General features: G+C 38.0%; 1 protein-coding gene across 4 annotated transcripts in view; it reads left to right on the forward strand.

Annotated features, from left to right (window-relative positions):
* Window positions 1-23,873, forward strand: part of ercc6 (excision repair cross-complementation group 6) — a 54,940-nt gene that overhangs the window by 27,053 nt on the left and 4,014 nt on the right. For all 4 annotated transcript variants that reach the window (XM_067972610.1, XM_067972611.1, XM_067972609.1 and 1 more), the window contains exons 9-20: window positions 4,043-4,213; window positions 7,548-7,724; window positions 9,219-9,335; window positions 13,049-13,144; window positions 13,589-13,807; window positions 14,527-14,637; window positions 14,814-14,933; window positions 15,728-15,822; window positions 18,042-18,187; window positions 18,782-19,591; window positions 20,070-20,271; window positions 22,455-22,533. In XM_067972610.1, the coding sequence (XP_067828711.1) occupies window positions 4,043-4,213; window positions 7,548-7,724; window positions 9,219-9,335; window positions 13,049-13,144; window positions 13,589-13,807; window positions 14,527-14,637; window positions 14,814-14,933; window positions 15,728-15,822; window positions 18,042-18,187; window positions 18,782-19,591; window positions 20,070-20,271; window positions 22,455-22,533 (2,343 nt within the window). The remainder of the gene's footprint in view (window positions 1-4,042; window positions 4,214-7,547; window positions 7,725-9,218; window positions 9,336-13,048; window positions 13,145-13,588; window positions 13,808-14,526; window positions 14,638-14,813; window positions 14,934-15,727; window positions 15,823-18,041; window positions 18,188-18,781; window positions 19,592-20,069; window positions 20,272-22,454; window positions 22,534-23,873) is intronic.

Genomic DNA, 23,873 nt, shown 5'->3' on the forward strand with positions numbered 1-23,873 from the left:
AGACTTGTAGGTCCCTCAGCACAGAATGGCTCTGACCCCAACAACTGCACTTATTAAATTGCCTTTTTATTGATGAGTTTTCCCTTTCTTTTGTCAGTGGCAGTCCAACTAAAGTCAATGAGATTCTTGAAACAACTTGAAGTAAAAGGATTAGTAGGGAACATTCTAGTTTCACCTGGTATGTTCATTTGCTGGTATCCAATTGGCAGTGATTTGGGATACCGAATAACAGTATGTTTTACTGCTGTATTTCCAATTTACTGGACAATGTAAATATATGCTACATGAGTTACATCCATCAGAATGTTTAACCATTTATTGATTAGAGACCAGTTAAAATCCATCATTAACTGCAAAATAAGCATTCTGGTGCAGTTTGAGCTGTGTAAGGAGAGGGTTAAAATGGAGAAGTGTGCATGCTGGATCTCATCTCACAGTTCCTATTCAGTAAAATGTTTTTATTCGCATCTTCCAAAGTTTATTTTTTTTGTTTTAAAAAGACCTAAGCAACCTTTCAAATCACTTTTAAAATCAGCCATCTTACACCTGTATGGATCATGTGCTGGCCAGTTTCATGACTGTTGAAACCAGCCGTGAGTGTTAGTGCAGCACAGTTTCCAGAATTGTAGTTGACGTATAAAATAACGTGGAGTTCTACGGAAATAATTAAGTGCTGTACTTCAGATTCACGTTTTGCTAACGTTGAAAGATTTCATCTTCCTTTATAATACCAGCAGAAACATTTGCTTGAATTTCTCTTTGCTGTGTCCATTATTTTAAATGCACTCCACTAGTATGTAATTTTTAGGAAGCCAGTTTTTTAATTGCTGTCTGTAAGAATTGGGATCAATCGTTCAAAAAAGGTGTATGGAATCCAGTGATCAATTGTACACTCAGTCCTGAAGTTTAAAATGGTGGAACATAGTTTCTGCAGTACCAGCAGAATTTGGTTTTAAGCTCTTTGACCTGCTGGGTTGGCTGTTCCATTGTTGATCCTATGGGGCTCTTAACACGTGACAGTCGTTCAGCGACAGGAATAATCACTGGTAGGAACTGTATTCCTTATGGCAGTTTATCTTTTAAATGTCATTCCAATAGTAGCTGAACCAAATAAAAGGTATGTAGAAACAAAAGCAAAATACTGCGGATGCTGGAAATCTGAAATAAAAACAGATAATGCTGGAAACACTCAGCAGGTCAGGCAGCATCCGTGGAGAGTTAACGTTCCAGGTCGGTTACCTTTCATCAGAGCTGATATGTTGACTTGTGCAGTGGAGAATTGTTGTTCTTTAGCTAACTTCTGAAGTCATTTAAAAAATCTTTTCATAAAATGAGCCAGGCCTTATAAATGTTAAGGAAATGATACTTCCTTTTAATTTTTTTTCTACCCAGTTTTCTTCTCTCAGCACCTCTCCTGAAAGTGTTGACTTCCTTCCTGAGGTAAAGTGCCATAGGCACCAGCTGTTCCCTGGTACCTCACTCATCAGTGAGCCTTGGTAACCATCAAGAGCTGGGCAACCGAGCCCAATCCTGTCCTCACCTGACGCCCACATGAGGATTTCCAGTGAGGGTGGTAACTGCGACCGATTTGCCCCTCCCTTTCTCGGGCTCTGCGCTAATTCTAATGCCCCTTTTGCTGCTCAGACTTAAATTAGCTTGCTCAATACAAACTAAGGATCAAAGGGAGCCTTCAGGGAGCCCTGGGAATTACATTTTTGTGACAATTATGCTTTTTCCACCCGGTAAAAGTAACAAAATGCATTCTGAATGAATACTGCTTTATGTCACAAATACTGCTTGTTGCAGCAGCTTCCACTGACATCACAAAGTGTTGATTATCGCTACTCAAAAATCTAACTTTGGAACACGTTTTAAAATGGTTTATGCAGATATGTACTTCTGATCTAACCAGGATACACGGTGGGGAACAGTGGAATATTAAATTCATTCTCCTTGTGAAAAAGACCTTTGTTTATCCTGCACCATTAATTTTTGACCATATATAGTTGATTATTTCTGTGTAATATACATTCACCCTACTTCCTTGTAATTAGCTGTTAATTATCACTTGATAAGATTCTGATCATTACTTGAATCATTAACCCTTTGGTATCATTGACACTGATTACACATACTGTCAGCAAATGTCGAGATTTTTTCTGACAACAGTGAAATGGGCCATAAACAGAAAACTAGAATCTCCCTTATGAATTGATCAAGTTTTTGTTTAAATGGATATATGGGAGAAGTTATGAGGCTGTAATCGCATCTCAGAGAAAGATTTTAAAAATCCAGAGCAAGAAAAGGCCATTTAGCCTATCAAGCCCGCTTCATCCAGAGTCCCTGTGCAATTGATATTCTCTCATGGTCCTTTCTCCTGCACCACTTATTGATCCCATACTTCGGGAAACACTAATTTGCTTCCCGACCACCCCTGAAAAAAAATCAAATAGTGTTGTCTCTAACCCTCGATCCCACTTCTCAGATATTGATCCAGCTCCTTTCTAAAAATGACAATTGACCCCAAATCAACTACCTTCTCTGGGAGCTGTTCCACATTATCACTATCCTTTGTGGAGGGGGGAAAGTTTTTTTTCTGATCTATAATCTTGCTTCAAGCTTGTGAATTTTGTACTTCTGTCCTGTAGTCCTATGCTTATTGTTCAAGATCAGTTTACTTCCACTTCATCCATGCCTTACATTGTGCTGAAAACCTGCATCATGTCTTCCCTCTTGCTTCTATTGCACAGTGAAAATAAGTTCAATCATTTGAGCCTTTCTTCATACCGTAGTCCTCTTGGGCCTGGAATTGTCCTGGTCACTATTTTCCAAATCTTTTCTCATGCTTCTATATTCAGATGGTGATTTAATACATCATCTGATTGCATTGATGAGATTACTGCCTTGTAATCGTTCCCAGCTATCCATTATTCTGCATGTTAGTACTATTTGACCTGGCAAAATTTTTGCTGCAGAAAGACTGCTTGAACATTTAATTTCTTTAGAAGTGTTTCTGTTTTCAAGTTGATGTCAACAATGATTAAGTACAGAATCCAGCTTCAATTCGCTGGACTCCTGCAATTCAAATAGCTTTTAGTAGCATGAGTTTAGCTGAAGAAATCTGAGTTCTGTAAAAAACAATTCTGTGAAGCAGATACTTCTGCCAGTGAAATATTCACTAGGTTTTGCTGATCTAACTCTGTCCATGTATATGTGTATATATGGATCAGCTCCTATCATATGCCAATGCAATTGATTTTAAATATAAATAACTAGAATGAGGTAATGTACTGAGTAGCATGCTAATCATATCTTTCTAAGTAATCCTTGAAATAAACCCACTTTTGTATTTTCCGTTATGATGGAAAAACATTGTCTCCAGCTTTAGAGGGTTAAGCAGTGCAGAAAATGAAACAAAGGGTTTGTTTTATTTGTTGTGTGCATTATTAAAAGGTTTTACAAAGACCAGCTTCCTTTTTATTTTGGCACGGAGCTTCCTCACTCCTGTTTTCTTCCTTCAGCACAAGGCATTGTTTATTTAAAATTTTGCTTGAAGGAAGTTTAAATTAATTACAGGTTCAGCAATTCATGACTGTGAACCTCCAATGCTCTGTTTGCTGTGAATGGCCTTCATGTGCCTGCATTTAAGTCCTGTTTTGCTGGTACCTGACAGTGTGATTTATGGCTGTTGTTTTCTAACAGTCCACTGTTTGCCCTCTAGGAGGGATTGGTCTCCAGAGCATCAATAATAACAGCAGCACTTTCACAAAATGTCTTTTAATGATAGCAGAACTGTGTTCATCGAGTTAGGCTAATTGCAGACGTCCCTTATTAATTGCAAAAACTGGGAGAGGTTACATATTTTACAAGCACTTAATTTGAAATCGCGGGAGATGATTTGAGTATTACATCTGCTGATGGAGGTCTTGGTACACTTTATAATGATTTTTGTGATCACTCTGTGCATACAAAACAGTGAGAATTACATGAACATATCTCTTGTTTTATTGCAATTACAACACAGTGTCTTTTGATCTTGCAGGAGAGGCTCATTCGAGAAATTGCAGCATGTAATGGTATTCTGATCACCTCTTATTCCTACGTCCGGATTATGCAGGAATCTATTGCACACTACAACTGGCATTATATAATTCTAGATGAAGGGCACAAAATCCGAAACCCAACTGCTGCAATTACTGTTGCATGTAAACAGGTATCCTCGTAATATTTTTCTCCTCTTTTCATTTGTTCTTGAGGTGTGGGCAGCACAGGTAAGACCAGATTAGTTGCTCATCCCTGAGTGATTGTGTTTACAACTAAGTGACTTGCTAAGCCACTTCAGATGTCATTAAGAATCAACCACATCATGTTGACTATAATCACTTGTAGGCCAAACCTGCAGGCCATTAACAGAGATGTCAAGAGGACTCCCGAATGCCATCCCACAGGGAGGCAATGTTCTGTCGGCTGTCTACAGATGAATGCCTCCTACTGGCCAGCTACAGAATGATTTTGAAATGTGCTTGGGGCCAGATTGCTTGCCTGACCTCTTGGTTGTGTGAGGAGGAATAGAAATAAAAGCTTCAGTCAGTATTAAACCAACAACAACAACTTAGATTTATATAGCACTTTTAATGTAGAAAGCATCCCAATGTGCTTTACAAAGCATGGTGGGAGAGTCAAGAGATGACTGAAAAGTTAGTCAAAATGACAGGTTTTAAGGAAGATTTTAAATGTGAAGCGAGAGTAAGGAGGTAGTTTAGGGAGGGAGTTCTAGAGAGTAGGGCTGAGGTAGCCCTTTGCCACCAATGATGGGCATGATGTGGAGATGTCGGTGATGGACTGGGGTTGACAATTGTAAACAATTTTACAACACCAAGTTATAGTCCAACAATTTTATTTGAAATTCACAAGCTTTCGGAGGCTTCCTCCTTCCTCAGGTGAATTTCCATAACATTCACCTGAGGAAGGAGGAAGCCTCCGAAAGCTTGTGAATTTCAAATAAAATTGTTGGACTATAACTTGGTGTTGTAAAATTGTTACCAATGATGGGGTGATGGGAGGGGGAGATACACAGATGAGATTCTGGGGACTGAAGGGTGCAGCAGGGGATATAAAGCTGGAAGAGGTTGTACATGGAGGTTAGGCTGAGACATCGGAGCGATTTGAATGTGAGGACAAAGATTTTAAATTCAGGGGGTTGGGGCGCCAGTAAAGGTTATTGACGATGGGGGGAACGGGCGAGCAGAACTTAGTGTCGGACAGGGGAGAGGTAGCTGAATTTTTGTCAAGTTAGGAGTTATGGAGAATGACGGATGAAATTACATTGGCAAAATCAAGTCTAGAGGTGATAAAAGTGTCCATAAGGGCTTCATTGGTGCTGGTGAGATAAGGGCAGAGGCAGGCTATTTTAATGAAGGTGGAAGCCAGTGTTCTTGTTGATGGATAGGGTGTGGCGTTTAAAGCTCAGCCTTGGGTGTAATAAGACACTGAAGATTTGCATGGCCTGATTCATTAAATTTGAAATTTAGAAAGGGCTTAAGTATACATTGATAGAAAGCTATTAAAATGTTACCAAAAAAATTCCATTCCTTTACTTTAGATATATTTAATTTACAAAATTACCCTGTACATTTGTTCGTTATTTTTACTGGCTACACTTAAATCTATCTGAGCAACATGCCATATTTTCTATTTAAAGTAGAGTCAAAACAACCATCACCAATGGAAATCTTTACATATAACACTCCTATGTATTCAGAAACTTTCATAAAATGTTCATTCACCTACATTGCACAGCTGAATTTTACACCTATCTTCTAAGTTTACATAAGATGGAAGAATCACTTTAGGATCCATTTTCTTTTTTAAAAAAAAAGCTGATACATACCTTTTTAGTGTAATAACACACACTGTAACGTGTAAAGATTTATGTTAATATGTAGAACACTGCTCCACTGGATGGCTCCTAGTAATTTATTTTTATCTTTTCATCGACATGTTGAATGGTTCAAGTAAATGATTTATCACGTAACCGTTGATAGTAGTTAAGAACATAGGAAATATTAGGAACAGGAAAATGGCATTTGGCCTAATGATCCTGCTCTTTTTTGGTTCCTGATTTGGAGAGGTATTAGCTTTTTATCACTGCTGCTGACCCCTAGAAATTCCAGGAAGAGGGATTAAAAGAACCAGCCACTGACACAACAGAACTTTACTTCAGAAATACCTAGTGCCTTTCCAGCAAGTAGTGCATTAAATTTTTATGAGCTAATTACCCATATAAAGAAACATTTACAAAAGGACAAATAAAATTTATAGGAAAGAAAATTAATGCATAGTAAAGGTAATCACAACTTTTCATAATAGTTTGATATTTAAAAGGTGGTGAGCGTCCCCTCTTTAAGTCACTGTTTGCAAATGGATGAATCTGGTTATATACCATTATTTGACCTATCCTGATACCTCTTTCTTAAAAGTATTTTTATGAACTTAATTTTGGCACTGCTGTATTGAATCATAATAGGTTTTAATGTAGATAAATATTTAAAGAGATTTATTTAATGTGAGTTTCACAATGATCTTGCACTCAGTGCTGTTAATGCATACTACTTGCCTGAGAGTAGCAAAAATTAAAAGGTACAGTCACAGTATTTCTGTACTGCAGTGCTGTAAATTTTATTATTTGATGGAGAGCAAAGCGAATCAACAGCAACACGTTTAGTGTGGATAGATTTCAAAATGGCACAGAATTGGGTATTTTTAAATGTCCTGTATTTGTGGCTGTTGCAAAATGCTGACGTCTAACTTTGGAAAAAAAATCACCTGCAACAGCAAAGTGGCGGGTGGCCACGCCTCTTTAGGAACTGGCTTTAAGTATACGATTACTCTTCGACTCGTAAATCAACCCACACCTGATCGCATTGTCCATTATTGAGACCCTAACAAAAGTTTATTGGTTGGATTCCAGTACATTGAAACTGTCCCATGTGTAACCCTACCATACAAAAGTCACTGCATTTCCAGTGTTTATGGGATATGTGTAATTTTTTTTGTTAAAACTGTTTTTTGGGGGCTATTGTTATGGGATATGGATACTCATTCCAGTTTGTGTTGGTAAAGTTTAAAAATGCAGTGTACTGCAGGAAACATTTAATATTTTGAAAAAGATTTGTTGGGATTATTTAACATTAGTATTTACAATAACAACAACTTGCGTAGTGCCTTTATCATAGAAAAATGTCCCAAAGTGCTTCGTGGGGGCAAGGGAAAAATTAATGCTGCACTAAAGATCTACGAGGTGGGTTTTAAGGAGGTCTTAAAAGGAGGAGAGGGAAGTGGAGAGGCGGAAGTGTTTAGAGTGAGGGCATTCCAGAGCATGAGGCAGAGGAGGCTGAAGGCACGGTCACTGATGATGGGGTGAAGTAACGGGGAATGCACAAAACAATGTAAACCGTGCACATTTATATAAACAGAAGTTCTAGGCTTGTGGGCATTTTGCAGCCAAGTGGCGATTTCATAAATATTTTTTAAAATTCTCTTTGCAGTTCCGCACACCACATCGCATTATCCTGTCCGGCTCACCAATGCAGAATAACCTGAAGGAGCTCTGGTCCTTGTTTGACTTTGTTTTTCCAGGAAAGCTGGGAACATTGCTAGTCTTTATGGAACAGTTTTCTGTTCCGATCACAATGGGAGGCTATCAAAATGCCTCCCCTGTCCAGGTACGAGGCAGAGAAAATGATGCATTCTATACACGTGTAGAGTTTAAAAATATATTAGCATATATCAAATGTCAATTATTGTGTGCCAGCAATAGAATGAATAAAAAGAATAAGATGGGTTCATGTTTTGGGTATTTCAGATGCTAGCCAATCTGCTGTGCATTTCAAACCTTTTCTGTTTTAGATTTCCATCATTCACACTTTTAGTCTTTACTATATGAATGGAAAGGAAGCATGTTATCAACTCACGTATATCTTTTGGATGCTGCACAGAGTAGTACAAGTGGAAAAATATGTGCAAAATTGGAAGATGAGGCTTAAAAGAGAGTGGACAAAAGATGGAAACAGAGAAGGAAATACCAGTATCAAATTGGAAACAAGGGGAGAGAGAAGGGAAGGATGGTAGATAGGTAGTCTTTACCTTCCCTCGGCAGAATTGGTGGTTTCAATAATGGCTGCTAAAGAGTCTCCATTCTGAAATGCTGACTGTAACTCTTTTCTTTCCATTACAGCAGATATTTAAATGCTAATGGCTGCTGTTCAGAATATGCAGCTTTTTTTTTTACCTTGCCAGTATTTCAGTAATTGTACCTACATTGATGTTGCATTTTGTTTTGGTATGGTATATTAGTTTTTGTTTGAGTAATAGAAGTATTGTTTATGTTAATACTCTTGAGTTAATTGAGTAGGTACCTGAATCATGTGTACTAATACCTGCCTTCTTTGTACAACTGATCCATTACTTTGCCATATGTTCTTTAAACTAAAAACAACCTTCTGTTCGTGTAATGATCTTTTTTCTTCCTTAAGCCTACTTTTGTAACGTCAAGTGGCCACTAATCTTTCTGTATTGTGTAGCATCTTGTAGGCCTCCTGCAGATTTCCTTTTGATCTTTAGACCACTCAGATTAGTGATAAATGGCATTTGGGCTGATATAGGATTAGACACAAAGATAACGTACCGTGATGAAAGGGCCATGTCCCTGAGGGTAAGACTTGCACAGCTAATAAAACTTCCATTTCATGTCCTCCTGAGAGCTCTGAACTATAGTCTATTGTTGAGTCTAAACCATTATACGTAGAACCAAACATTAGTATAACGGAGAACTGGTACCATTAAGAATTAAACATAAAAGCCACGTTTGCCACTAGAAGTATCAGTACTGCTTGAAGATTATTGTAGTTAATAGTAATATTGCAGTATTAATTACCTGACCTGCATTATTTCTCAATTTAATTTGGCTAAATAAACATGCATGAGGCAGGATTGATGTTATGTTTGTTATTATTGTGCCTTATAAAATGTCTTCATTATGTGTCCTTAAAATGTATTTACTGTATGTATTATGTCTAAGGACTCTGTTAAATGGTGATTTAGGTTTTCTTAGAGCACATTTTGCTTTAACTACACTTTGTAAATGCGTGCCTGCCAATTTATTATTATTGGGACCTGCATGTGTATCTTTCTAAAAGGTTATTCTAAAATATTCTCAGGTGCAAACAGCCTATAAATGTGCTTGTGTTTTACGGGACACCATAAATCCATATTTGCTGCGAAGATTAAAAGCAGATGTAAAAATGAATCTGGCATTACCAGACAAGAACGAACAGGTGAGTAAAATAAGGGAGTTTTACGACTTAAAGTAAATTTGTGCCAGGCTGTCCCTAGTTTGTTATCCAAGTATTATCATATTGTAGCATAATGAGGGCACTCTACACTCTGACCCCATTGCAAAAACAAAATTGTTTGTCCAGAAACTGAATTTTCCTGCCCTTAGCAGGGAGTGCTGGCCAATTACTGCATTGGTTGGAATTATTTGATAGCACAGTTCAGGGAATGCACCTAGGATGTTGCTGATTCGTTAAAGCACACTTTATGTGCATTTACCATCTGTGTTATTGTGATTTGTGCATTTCAGAATGAAAAAGTTGATTCTGTTTGCATTACTTTTGGGGGTATAGTAGTAAGGGCTGCGCCATCTTAAATTTAAAATTAAAAGCTAATCTAATTTAAAAGAACTGTTGTTCAAGGTGGGACAAGAGTCCCAGATGATGACTGGTTTGCTTAAAAAAATAGATGAACAAAACATTAGGAGGAATGACCTCCAGAACTTCACTGGGGGTCATTCAGAACTCTCTTGGAGCTTGGTGTGACAGTAGTTGCATTAAATATTTAAATACCATCGTGAAGCACAGCAGGGAAAACTGAATGCAAAATAACAAAGATTTCGATCCTGCTAAAATAAGAGCACTTTACATCTGCAAGCACAAATGCTGATTATATTTTTAAAATTGTGCACTGTGAATTTTTAATTGCCTGTATCAGTTAAAGTTGAATTAAAAAGGAAGTGTATCATTTTTAATTTTTTCCCAATAACTTTAATAGCCTTGTTCTTTTTGTAATTGAGTGTTAATGCTTTAATTAGCAGTCTATCTTGTATTTCATTATCAAACACACTGCACAAACTGTAAGATTAGTGCAGTTTAATATTTTTTTATTTAAAAAAAAAGTTTTTTGTTAAGAAGAGTTGGCAGTAATGTATCCCAGCAAAGGTGTTTGTTGCATAGAACAGCTAGTGATTAGTTTAAAAGCAGAAGCTAAAGACTGAACTAATCACAAAGTGGAATGTTCATCAATAATGCACAACACTTCATTCAGTAATGCTGTTGCATTATACCATGGATATAAAATTCATCACTTTATAAAAAGATATAAATATTTCCTGAAGTGTGTTGTGCGGTCCAGCTATGTTACTGGACTAGTAATCCAGAGAACGTGAGTTCAAATCCCACCATGGTAGTTTCAGAATTTGAATTCAGTTTTGAAAAAAATCTGGAAATAAAAAAGCTACTATCAGTAAATATGAGCACAAAACTGATTAATTGTCATAAAAACCCAACTAGTTCATTAATGTCCTTTAGTGAAGGAAACCTGCCATCGTTAGCTGGGCTGTATGTAACTCCAATGTGGTTGACTCTTAACTCTGTTTGAAGTGGCCTAGCAAGCCACTCAGTTGTATCACCACTACCTCAGGGCAGCTAGGGATGGACTGTAAATGCTGGCCTTGCCAGTGACGCCCACATCCCAAGAATTAATTACTGCCAATCACATTCTAAATAAATAGTCCTAAATTGCACTCAAGTATTTCAAATACTGGCTTTCTGTATGCTTATAGAAATTTGGTAAAAGGATTTAGGTATATGTTGTAGATTGTGAAGATTTGGGGAGCTAGGAGTGGAGGGGGGATCCAATTACATTACTGGCTATAGCAGGAATTTGGTAATTTTTTTTATTGGTAATGTTTTTTAAAACCATCAGAAGAATGCACTGCATTGAAGATCCCAAATCTCGGTGCAGATTGCTTTTCATTTGATGCATTTTTCTTTCCCCCTTCCCCCCCCCCCCCCCACCTCCCTTCCTCTATAGAGACAAAGGAAGGCTCCATCTTTTAGTCAGTTTTGCTATCCAGTAAGCCCTAGCCCTGGGAGAGGGCTTGGGGCAGAATTTAAACATTAATATTTCAAGGAATGAATGGGAGGACATCTGTTCTGCTCCTATTTCTAACTGTAGTTGGCTGCAAAAGGGGCAACTTCACCAGATTTGCTTTGTGTTTATAAAACTTCATGGGTAATGTTTTGTGGTCCCGCATGACTATTGGCAGGTGCGTGGATTGTCAACTGAGTAAACAAATTCGAGAGTCTCTTAGTATTGGGAGGTAATTCACCATGTGACTAAAAGGATTGCTCTTACTTCTTTTATAGTGGATCCACAGCAATATTTTATGAGTCTACAGGTTTATAGCCTATTGATTGGCCAATGGATTGGCTTTTAGATCATCTGCTTGCAACATGCAGCTGATTCCTGTGATATGTCTTGATCCTTACTTAATGGAGGATGGTGCAATTGGAGAGGATTCTGTACTGCCCAAATGCGCCTAGAAAATTTCCTAGGGGTTTGCACACCGCCTCCTCCCCTCCCCATTCCAGTCCTTTCCTGCTCCATTGCCAGAAACTATTTCAGGAGCTAACACACTAGTGTGATTACTGTGTTCTGGATTTATGGGAGGATTGATTACCGGGTGGAAGTATTGGGGATCTCATAGCCTTGCCCCATTGCATTGCTTTTGGGTTTTCCTTCTGCTGCTTGAATGGTTAGTTCTTCTCCTAATAAGTTACGGCACAGAAGGAGGCCATTCGGCCCATTGTTTCTGTGCCGGCCGAAAAAGAGCTATCCAGCCTAATCTTTCCAGCACTTGGCCCATAGTCTTGTAGGTTATGGCACTTCAAGTGCATATTAAAGTACTTCTTAAATGTAATGGGGGTTTCTGCCTCTACCACCCTTTCAAGTTCCAGACCCCCACCCCCGTCTGGGTGGAAACATTTCTCCTCAGCTCCCCTCTAATCCTTCTACCAATTACTTTAAATCTATGCCCCCTGGTTATTGATGTCTCTACTAACAGAAATAGGCCCCTCATAATTTTATGCACCTATGAAGGCCCCTCATAATTTTATTCACTTCTTATAATTTAATGAGCTGGATCTTATTTTAAGATTACAGCCACTGCACCTTAGTTGGGTTCATCCTGCATACCTTGCTGCCTGTTGAGTGGTTATTCACTATTTAATGCAATGCAAGCATTTTTTGCATGCATAATCAGAAAAATGGAAAAAGAAAGTTATTAAAACAAAACAGCCGTTTCCAGTGTACTGTCTGCTTCTTTTACTTTGAGCTGTTTGCTTTTCCTTGAGTAAGTGACATCTCGGGAAAAGAAACCTTTTAGGAGTGGGAGAGACCTCAAACAAAACATATTTTGTATTACTGCGTTTAGTTACATGTTGATCTGCATTAATTTTCTGTGAATCTTGCTGGTTTAACATGGTCAAAGAGGCATTCCAATTGATGGAATGTGATCTAAACAGTTTGGCATTAAGTTGTTTAATCCGTGGGGCAGGACTGGTTGATTTGAAAGGCACTGGTCATATAGATCACTTTTTTATTGAACATATAGAAGCTCTCAGTGTTGCACCTAGCTCTAAATTTGTGTTGCTTGTCTTTTTTGACTTTTTTAATCTGTTAATTTACTGCTAATGTTAGTATTCTATTAAGTTTTGGATTGAACAACATTTTTCCAATCTGCACTTTACATCATGCAAATATGACATTTTATTGATTTCATGAAGAAATTAAAGTAGCGGTACTAACAGAAAATCAGTGCATGTCACAGAGCCTTTTGTACTAAAACATTAACCCCCGAATTACAAGGTTGTCCTATTGAGCACTGAAAGGGAAACTGTGCAAACTGACTGTCTAACCTTGTTTGTAGGTGCTGTTTTGTCGCTTAACAGAAGAACAACGCCAAGTCTACCAATCCTTTATAGATTCCAAGGAGGTCTATCAGATTCTCAACAGAGAAACGCAGGTCTGGTATTGCTGCTAAAATATATTCAACAAGGAAGCTTGATCCTACTTCAACAGGGGGGTGGGGAGTAAGAATGGTGAGGTGGAAACCTTCCTCTTTGTCTACGGCTGAAGCAATGACAGGCTCTTCTTTAACTTTAATATGAATCCCTGAGTGCTTACAGAGGATAACAAATGGAGCTTCGAGTGTTTGATAAATAATTAAGGGATTCCATTCAGTGCTCTGACGTAGAAGCTGTTCATTATCAGTAATGGACACATGTGTAGTCTAAACACACTGCATCCTCCCACTTGCATAGTCCAATGTTGTGTACAGAGGTCTCTTGCGCGCATGTTCTTATGTCCTTACGTAGACACATCGATGTTTAGATAGTGGAGCAAACAGTCAAGATGCTGATTAGTGTCTCTCTCCTTCCCCCCCGTCCTCCCGTCCCCCAAAACATAGGTATTCTCCGGCCTGATAGCTCTCAGGAAGATCTGCAATCACCCCGACCTCTTTTCAGGCGGCCCCAAGATCCTGAAGGGGGTGCCTGATGAGCAGCTGACTGAAGAAGAGCACTTTGGGTATTGGAAGCGGTCTGGAAAGATGATCGTAGTCGATGCCTTGCTAAAACTGTGGTACAAGCAGGGACACCGAGTGTTGCTTTTTTCTCAATCACGACAGGTCAGCACGTTAAACGGAGATCCGAGGATGTTTTGACAATTACGTGCAGAACAAATTCACTTATTAATGCCTCTTCCCTGCTGAACAAAAGAAAGTATTAGATGTCTATTATACCTATTATTTTGATTCTATTTTAAAATCCACTCCCTCTCTTTGGGAGAGTTGCTTTACATTACTTACAGTTGAAGCTAATCCTTCCCCTCTGCCTGTGTTTGTGTACAAACTGTACCCTCTATAGATTCTTTAAAATAGTACATAGTTGCATTTATATGTCAGGACATGGTGTCTTTTGAATATTCGCCAAACACTTTGCCCATATAGCAGTGCAAGAGTTGACAGAATGCCAGGTCTGGTTGCTTAAAAAGAGCTTTGGAACATTTTCAACTGGGATTTAATTGATCAATATTCAGATTCTTGTCATTTCATTTGGGTTTTAACTGAAAGCAGCTTTAAGAATAAAAGACATCTTATACAAAACTATTACATTTACCATATTGCTATCATTACAATATACTGTCAGATCTGTATCCCTGTTTCAAACAGTGAATTTTGTATTCTGCACCCAATATATACGACAATTTTAGAGCAGGCACTATATTAAAAATGTGCACTGTTATTTTCAATTTTGTTTTGAAGATGGATGTATACTTCATAAAGATATACTTCCATGAACCAGATAAACACAATGGTTTGTTTTTTTTCTTCCTTCTTTACACTAGATGCTGGACATCCTGGAGGTGTTTGTACGAAATCTAGGCTATTCTTATTTTAAAATGGATGGATCGACTACAATAGCTTCTAGACAGCCGCTCATTTCTAGATACAATAAGGTAGAAACTATTTATAAAAATGTTGCAGACTTGATTCTATGCTGCATTAATGCTTTTTGTTCTTGCTACTTGTTAATGCATGTAGAGTTTGCATTTGCTTTTCTGATGATGAATTGTGCCTTTCATTTTTTTCCGAAAGACTATTTTAAAAACAAAAATCTGTTTCCACGTTCTAGAATTCCTCCATATTTGTCTTCCTCCTTACCACTAGAGTTGGTGGTTTGGGAGTTAACTTGACAGGAGCAAACCGAGTTATTATCTTCGACCCTGACTGGAATCCAAGTACTGACATACAGGTGGGCCCTTTTCACTTTGTGTCAAAGCAAACAACACTGAAGCTTTACTGTGCTTTCATCTCTCATCTGTGGTCCACGTAATGCCACAAACATGCATGTGCATTTAGGGCAGTTATTAAGCAAGTATGTGTTCACAAGTGCAAGCTAAGTGTGTTACATTGAGAACAGCAACTAAAATCTGCAGTCTGTGCATTTTATTACCTCGTGTAATACTCTGGTGGCATTGCTGTTTTCAATTGTCCACCTTTTTAACTAGTGTTCTGGTTGGGGCAGGGATTGTGATAGATTTCATGCCTGGGAAAGAACAGTACATACTGAAATAATCTGAATTTCTTTGAAATGTCTGACCTGATGCTGACACTAAACAGCTCACTTAGCGCTGTTGTTAAGAGTATTGTAGATTAAAATGTTGCCTACAAGTTTGCCTGATTCACATTTGGTTGGGTGTATGCGGCATGGTTGTTCACCTGTCAGCAATTAGAGCCGGTATAAAGCTTGTAGAAAACTTAATTAAAAACTGCTGGAATTGTAGCAATATGACTGCTTTGTGCAGGTGGAGCTATAACAAATTATTACTAAACTATAATGTGACTGTAAACCTTTGCCCTACTTGTAGACTGTTTCCCTGCAATAAAGGCTCATCGTTTCAGCAATAAAAATGTATAACTTGGAACTATAACTGTTTAAAGAAATGAGTTGTGCCTGCGCTCTGCATGTTTGCCATTAGATTCTGATGTTCTTCACTCAATGCTGGGTAGGGGTGGATGATGACCACTAAATACTCATTCTTTTAGGCCCGAGAACGTGCCTGGAGGATAGGCCAAAAGAAACAAGTTACTGTTTACAGGTTACTGACAGCCGGAACGATTGAAGAAAAGATCTACCACAGGTCTGTCGTCAACTGGGAACATCTTTTTGTGACTTGCCGAGTATTTCCTGCCACGTTAGACTTTGTAAACTGTCAGTTGATTTTGTAGAAGTTGCAAATTAGCCCAGGATCTATTTTGTTTTATTTTTAATGGTTTAGCAAGCATTAGCAAAACAACTTTAATTTCACATTGGTGACCACTAAGACATTGACTCTCAATTTTCCCCCAAGTATTCTTCAATTATAAATACAATTGTATTTTTCTGCATTCATCCATGCAGCGATATAAAAAGAAAAACACACATGCAAGGAAAACGAGAAAACGCTGGAAATGCTCAGCAAGTAAATCAGCATCCGGAAGAGATGGGTAGATTAATAATTCAGTTGGGACCCCTAAAAACATGAGTTCCAATCCCCAGCTGTCTTGTTATGAGCCCAATGTCTATAATATCCCTGTATATTTGGCTACTCAAGTCCCAAAATCAACCAATTGCACTTTGGGACAATGAACACTGGTTAAAGTGATTGTTATAAATTACTTGCTTTTCACATTACCTCAATTAAATAACATCCTTGTAATAACTTACAAGTATTCTATTATTCTATATTATTAAATGATTAGTCAAAATCACGTCAACTATACCTTGCATTTTTCTGGAATGGATTTGGAAGAAGGGCTGCTAATTGGAATCAGTGGGTTTTTCTTCTGACCAAATCTCAGCCTAGGACATGAGAAAATTGTACAAGATTTTGAACTTTCAACATACATTTTACAAAATGGTAGCCTGCATAATGCTCACACAGTATGTTTCTAGTTTTACTATGATATTACTCTTTCAGTTCATAAGAATACTGTTTACACAGGGACGTTGTACTGTACTTTCAATTCCATAAGTCCTCTCATCCTAATCAATTGGTGTTGAAATTACAACATTGCAAAGTAAACAATGTATAAGAAGGAAATATGTAATCAAGAGGATCAGATGACACATAAATGTATAAGCAAAACTCAACTAGTTTGTTATCCAAACCTGACCACTTTTTTTCTTACAAAAATACATACTTGTCAATTCATAGGGACAATTTTAATTTGGATCTATTTCACCAGGAACTCATACCTTTCAGTCGCTCTCTGTTAGCATCGAGCATTCTCTGATTAACAATGTGCCTCAGCCCAGCCAGAAAAGAATAACCTATTATGATAGTGTGACAGTTTTTCATGTCCTATTTCGGCCATCCTATAGCATTTCTGAGTGACATTGCCAATTAGTGCTGAATTAGGCATGGTTTTGTGTTGTGGGTCTGTGCTCACTAACACCTAAATTAAGTCTGGTTTAACACATTTAACTTATGACCCTTAAAAACAGCAGGAAGTGGAAATTTTCATCCATTAATCGAGGTTTTATTTGAACCCAGGACCCAGACATGAAAGGCCAATGTCTTTACCCACTGCACCTGCCAATCCCCTTTCATCGGGAGTTCTGTTTGAGGAACCCGCTTGAAACATTAACCTGTCTTTCTTTTTCAGTTGTCAGCTGTACATTTCCAGTATTTCTGTTTTCCTGCAATCATTCTTTATTTTTTGCAGTTTGGTTCCCTTCATGTAAAATAAACCAAAATGAAGGCTAAGCGCAAATGAGTTCAGTTTATAAAATTAATGAATAATAAACCATTGCAACGTATAAAGCAATGGTGCTATTACAGGTGGTTTGTTTTCTCATAACGCGCCACTAACAAGTTTGTCTTATTTACACTACTCTTCTGAGTAGAAAGAATAGTTCTCACGCTAAATAATAGGAGAAATGAACACCTGTTAGAACCAACCTACAATATGATTTAAAGCATAATGTTTATAAAAGAGACCCATGTTAAATTGGTGGTAGACTGGGGGAAATTGAAACTTCTTGCATGTAATTATTTAGTAATTTTCTACGTATTTAAATATTTTGTCTGAGATTAATATTGTATTAGCTTTGGGAGATGAACATTTTAAAAATGCTATAAATTCACACTAGTGTGAAGTTCATGAGTTGTGGAAAGGTTATGTGGCTACATTTAAAATGCATGTAATACATTTAGTTTGTTCTAGTGCAATATAGTTCATAAGAAAACTGCAGTATAACTTAAGAGGCATGTGATTTTAATTTTCCTTTTTTATTACTAAATTAATTATAGGAAGTTGTAAATCTTTTCATTTGTGGTTTCTTTAAATGAATTATGTAATTCTCACTTCGTTACAGGCAAATTTTCAAGCAGTTCCTGACTAATCGCGTATTGAAGGACCCAAAACAGAGACGGTTTTTCAAATCTAATGATCTTATTGAGCTCTTCACACTCAGCAGTCCAGATGGTTCTCAGGGAACAGAAACAAGTGCAATTTTTGCAGGTATTATCCAATTTAAAGTTAACAAATTGAATCCAGTGCATTGTGAAATAAGAGTACCAGGAACGTGATCATAATTCACCACACTTGCCGTCCCTCATCTGGCTTTTTAAGGGGAGAATGTGCTTAGTGGATCCCCATACAGACTTGAGGAGGATTGGCATGGACGGTGTTGACTCGTGAGTCGTGGCTTGTTAATTTGCTCCATGAGCTGGTGGGTGATGGGCAGCAGCAGTGTGCTTGATGGGAGAGATTGGGGGGGAATTGAACTGAACAATCAGTTGGTTAAGGAAGCACAATGTGTTGGCAACAGGGTGACTACAACAGCAGATTCCGGCTGTGCTCGAGGGCTGTTCCAGGCGGCAGAAACTGTTGGCAACATTATCACAAGTTTGCTCAGAAAGAAAGAGCTTGCATTTACATCGTGCGTTTCATGACCTCAGGATGTCCCAAAGCGTTTTACAGCCGTTTAATTACTTTTGAAGTGTAGTCACAGAGGCAGAGGGTTGTATTAGTGCACATCTCAAATATTGTAATGAATATTTTATTTAACATGCTCTTCATTAACTGGCAGTACATATGTTTGTTCTCGGTCAGGCACAGGTTCAGATGTTCACGTGCCAACCACTCACAGAAAGAAAACTGGGAGAACCTCCAGTTCTCCACAGAAAAGAAAAATCTTGCCATCAGACCAAGAGTCCACCAAGCGTTTAAAGTTACCGCATGATTTGCCTATCCAGTGCTATTCGGAGGAAAGCCAGTCAGGAGGATTTTCTATCGGCTCACAAAATGAAGCGAAAGAGGACAATATTTTTAGCAGTTGTGAAAATGTTACTCAGGTAAAACTAGAAATGAAAGGTGCTGAACTTCCAATTAGTTCACAAACAGAATATCATGGCTTGAACATTAACTTGGGCAGTGGTCAGCTCACCGATTCAGTGTGTAAGGAAGCTAACAGCAATTCTAATAATGCAGAATGTAAAACCTTGATGCAATCTACATCCACCAATAAAGCTGGACTATCTGATCATGACCACGAACTAGGACACATTGTAACGGAGGAGGACAGAAAACACTGTGCTCTGAATTCAGAAACATTGCAAAATACAACTGGCGCTGCTTTGGTTGAAACTGGCAAGAGTCATAGACTTTATCATAAACACCAGTCTAAAACAAAACATCAGGTAACTGAGGGTGAGCAGGATAGAGCCCTTTCACTCTACAGACACAAAGATAAACACAAAAAACACAAGCATCACAAAGATGCATATTTTGAAGGTGAGCGCATTCCACACTTGGTAAAGAGGCGGAAAATGAAAAAGGAGGAACACGAGGAAGAGCAGAAAAGGAAGGAACTCCGCCGGCAGAGTGACGATTATGTGTTGGAAAAACTCTTCAAAAAGTCTGGTAATTCCGGTCATATATTTATCGTGCACGTGTTTACATTATTATTTACATTTATGTTGTAAGATAATTCTTGGTGTTTTATTAAAAAGGAGAAAATATTGCCGTCTGACAGTAAGATTTGCATTACATGATAGCATTGAATCAAATGTTCCAAATGTAGGTCAGGTATGCTCACTGTTAGATATGTAATTATGCTACTTAGCACTGTGGTTAGATTTTGTAAATCACAGTTGGGCAGGAGAGCATATAATTTGTGCATTAGAATGAACCTGATGCTGGATGATTTGTATTGTAACATAGTGCACCTTTATTTTTACCTTTTATAGCATTTAATTTCATGTATTAGAAGTTTATAAGTGTGAGGCTAAACAAATCATAATTAGCACTGCACAGTTCAGCTTAATCCATGGCATAAATGCAGTAAAGTTGGTAGCCATTGTGAAAATGATGGTGTTAATTTGGTTTCTGGTTTATAAAGGAATCCACAGTGTGATGAAGCATGATGTTATTATGGAGTCATCCAACCCTGATTATGTATTAGTCGAAGCAGAAGCTAATCGAGTTGCACAGGAGGCTTTGAAAGCACTAAAGGCCTCAAGACAGCGTTGCCTGGGTGTATCATCTGGCACGCCAACCAGGATCTACGGCAGTCAACTGTCAGGAGCAGCAGCTGGCATAAAGTAAGATATTGGCAATTGCATAATTCTTCCACAGGAGGATTTGTAGTTTTTATTTTAGTTTAACTTGTTTTTTAATTTTTAAAAAATTTGTTCTCTGGATGTGGGCATGCTGGCAAGGCCAGCATTTATTGCCTATCCCTGGTTGCCCTGAGAAGATGGTGGTAGGCGCCTTCTTGAAAGCAGTTTGATACAACTGAGTGGCTTGGTAGGCCATTTCAGAGGGCAGTTAAAAGTCAACCATATTGGTGTGGGACTCGGGTCATATATAGGCCCAGATCGGGTAAGGACGGCAGGTTCCCTTTCCTAAAGGTACTTTAGTGAACCAATTGGATTTTGATGACATTGGTTACTTTTACTGATACCAGCTTAACTTGTAAACTACATTATCTTTTATTTTTGCCCTGCATAGTAAAAGGTCAGAAACAGTGTATTTTACTAAACTTCCAATTAATGCAGGCCAGCAGCACTTTTAAGAATTTATCCACCTGCTCTTCCATCAGTGTTACAGGAACTATTTTAAAACAATAACTAAAGTAAAGAATGCTGCCACAGTACAAAATATGAATTCATGGATTTTGGCTTCAACCAAGGCGTGTCGACAAGAAAAACTTTACAGTCTTAATAATTTAATTCTTTTACAGTGATTATGCATTTTGTTGTACTTTATTTTAGGACTTTTTGCTCGAGTTTAGCATTGGCACCAAATCATTTTTAGTGTCATGTAAGATGCAAGCCAGGTGCTTCACAGGTTACAGAGTTATCTCTAGGCTAATCTGTAATGTATTAATTGAATGTGCAAGGCTGAGAGAGGTGTGGATCTGTATTTGGTCCCGGTGGTACCAGAGGTGTTTTTGATGCTGGTTTTGATTGGCAGCATTGATACCTTTGAAATCTATTTTAATTGACAGTCTTGGTTAATTGCGATGGATATCTTTTTCTCTTCTATTATATCAAATGGAAAAAAAGCTATAACCAGACTGATGACCATGTTTTTCAGTTTCCTATTTTGCTGTGCCATTATACAGGTTGGGGGCTTAATCAAGAATTTAGTGATGTTATTTCTCGTGTAAAGCTTTTCACAGGGGGCTCATAGTTGAAAGTCACTGAATAGAACTGCTAAGACATTGAAAATTATTGTTTTGAAACATAGGATAAAGTTAAGTGAAGTATGATACTATACTCTATCTAACCAACTCTTTTGCCTTTGTTTCTGTGTACGTTTACCTGATTTATAGTTGTTAGCCTGAGCTATATGGTCTGTTAGTGTGGTCTTTTGCTGATTCAGAGAGATCAGGAAGAGATGGTGTGCAGCCCAAATCATTTCCGTGCATACCCCAACAGAAAAGGGGCTCAACGTTCACCTTACGGTTCACTATCACAATTACTTTGTTCTTACGGTCACATTTTGGCTCATGGGAAGTGCATACATGCCCAATGGACACTGACTTTTGTGTTGAGCAAGGGTAAATGTAATGGGAAGTAGCCAAAATTGTAGCAAGCTTCATGGAGAAAATGAGACTTGTCAAGGAATCAATTTTATTGTGGCATACAACACATTGAGTCAAGTCTCCTGATCTATTAAGGCACTCTGGTGACATCACTAGAAAGCATCCCTCCATGTCCTGGAGTGGTGCCATAGCAAACAGTGAGGGCCATGACTTCAGACCCACCCAAAAGATACTATGAAGCTACCTGACGGAGGAAAAGCTGCATTTGGGAAATCTATATTGGATATAAGTAGGGTTTCCTGAGGTCCGACAATCCCAGAGCCGCTCTTGGGTTTCTTTGAAGTCACCCTGGTGAAATAGATCCAAATTAAAATTGTCCCTATGAATTGACAAGTATGTATTTTTGTAAGAAAAAAAGTGGTCAGGTTTGGATAACAAACTATTGAGTTTTGCTTATACATTTATGTGTCATCTGATCCTCTTGATTACATATTTCCTTCTTATACATTGTTTACTTTGCAATGTTGTAATTTCAACACCAATTTGATTAGGATGAGAGGACTTATGGAATTGAAAGTACAGTACAACGTCCCTGTGTAAACAGTATTCTTATGAACTGAAAGAGTAATATCATAGTAAAACTAGAAACATACTGTGTGAGCATTATGCAGGCTACCATTTGTACCAAATGTATGTTGAAAGTTCAAAATCTTGTACAATTTTCTCATGTCCTAGGCTGCGATTTGGTCAGAAGAAAAACCCACTGATTCCAATTAGCAGCCCTTCTTCCAAATCCATTCCAGACAAATGCAAGGTATAGTTGACGTGATTTTGACTAATCACTTAATAATAGAATACTTGTAAGTTATTACAAGGATGTTATTTAATTGAGGTAATGTGAAAAGCAAGTAATTTATAACAATCACTTTAACCAGTGTTCATTGTCCCAAAGTGCAATTGGTTGTTGTTGGGACTTGAGTAGCCAAAAATTCAGGGATATTATAGACATTGGGCTCATAACAAGACATGAAATTAAATTTGTGGAACCATAATACTGTAAAATTAGTAACGTACAAAATTCAGTGTCCAGTTTAAAAAAAATACAAACACAAAAACACAACCATACACTGTTATGGTAGCATAATAAAAAGTAAAAGGAACATTTTCAGAATCTTATACAAGCAGCTGTTTGCTTTTTCTTAAGTTCTACTTTGCCCTAAAGGTTCTGTTGAAGGTCAGAGGAAAGGGACAGAGGTTATTCTCCCACCCCTTTATTAGCAGTGCCATCCAGGTATATCAACCATCCTGAAGACATACCTCTTTCCCTCCCTAGACTGAGAATATTGGCAACCAGCCCCAGATAGACTTTGGCTGTCTACTGTGCTATTAAGGGGACCAAATTAACCTCCAAGTGACACCCAACACCATTTGTTCTGTTCAATTTTGAGCTGAGCTTGAAACCCCACATCCGACCCATCATCAAAAACACTTCTACCTCCACATTACCCAGTACATACTTCCTCAGCCGTTGCTTCTTGGCTTGGCATCTTATATAAACTTACTTGCTTTAGCTGCTAGCTGAATTATTTGTTTCTTCAATACCCTCAGCAGGTTCCCACATACTACACCGTAGCATAGCTAAATGCAGCTGACCAGTTAACACACTGGTCGCCAGTTGTTCGACAAGACTAACAGTTTAGGGTCAAAGGACACACATAATTTCAGCACCAGTCTGATATATGTAACTACACACCTATTTTATCGTTTTTACTTATACCTGTTTGTGATGTGCCTTGGGGCATTTTTTTTTGTTAAAGATGATATATAAATGTAAATTGTTGTTATTGGACCCAACATCCCTTAAATTCCTATTTGGAAAACATTGGTGATTTAGCCCTAGGCTAAGTTTGAATGAGCTCCATGCTGTAGGGACAGAGGTATCTTACTTCAGATTGAGTATAGATGCAGAAATTCTATACCCATGCCTATCCTGCATGGAAGTCTTGAGAAAGAATGTTGCTTCCATTAAATGGCCGATAAGATGGGTGTGTAGTTACTTATATCAGACTGGTGCTGAAATTATTTGTGTCCTTTGACCCTAAACTGTTAGTATCTTGTTGAACAACTGGCGACCAGTGTGTTAATTAGTCAGCT

This window comes from Heptranchias perlo, chromosome 36 (genome assembly GCF_035084215.1).
Source record: "Heptranchias perlo isolate sHepPer1 chromosome 36, sHepPer1.hap1, whole genome shotgun sequence".
Classification (NCBI taxonomy): Eukaryota; Metazoa; Chordata; class Chondrichthyes; order Hexanchiformes; family Hexanchidae; genus Heptranchias; species Heptranchias perlo.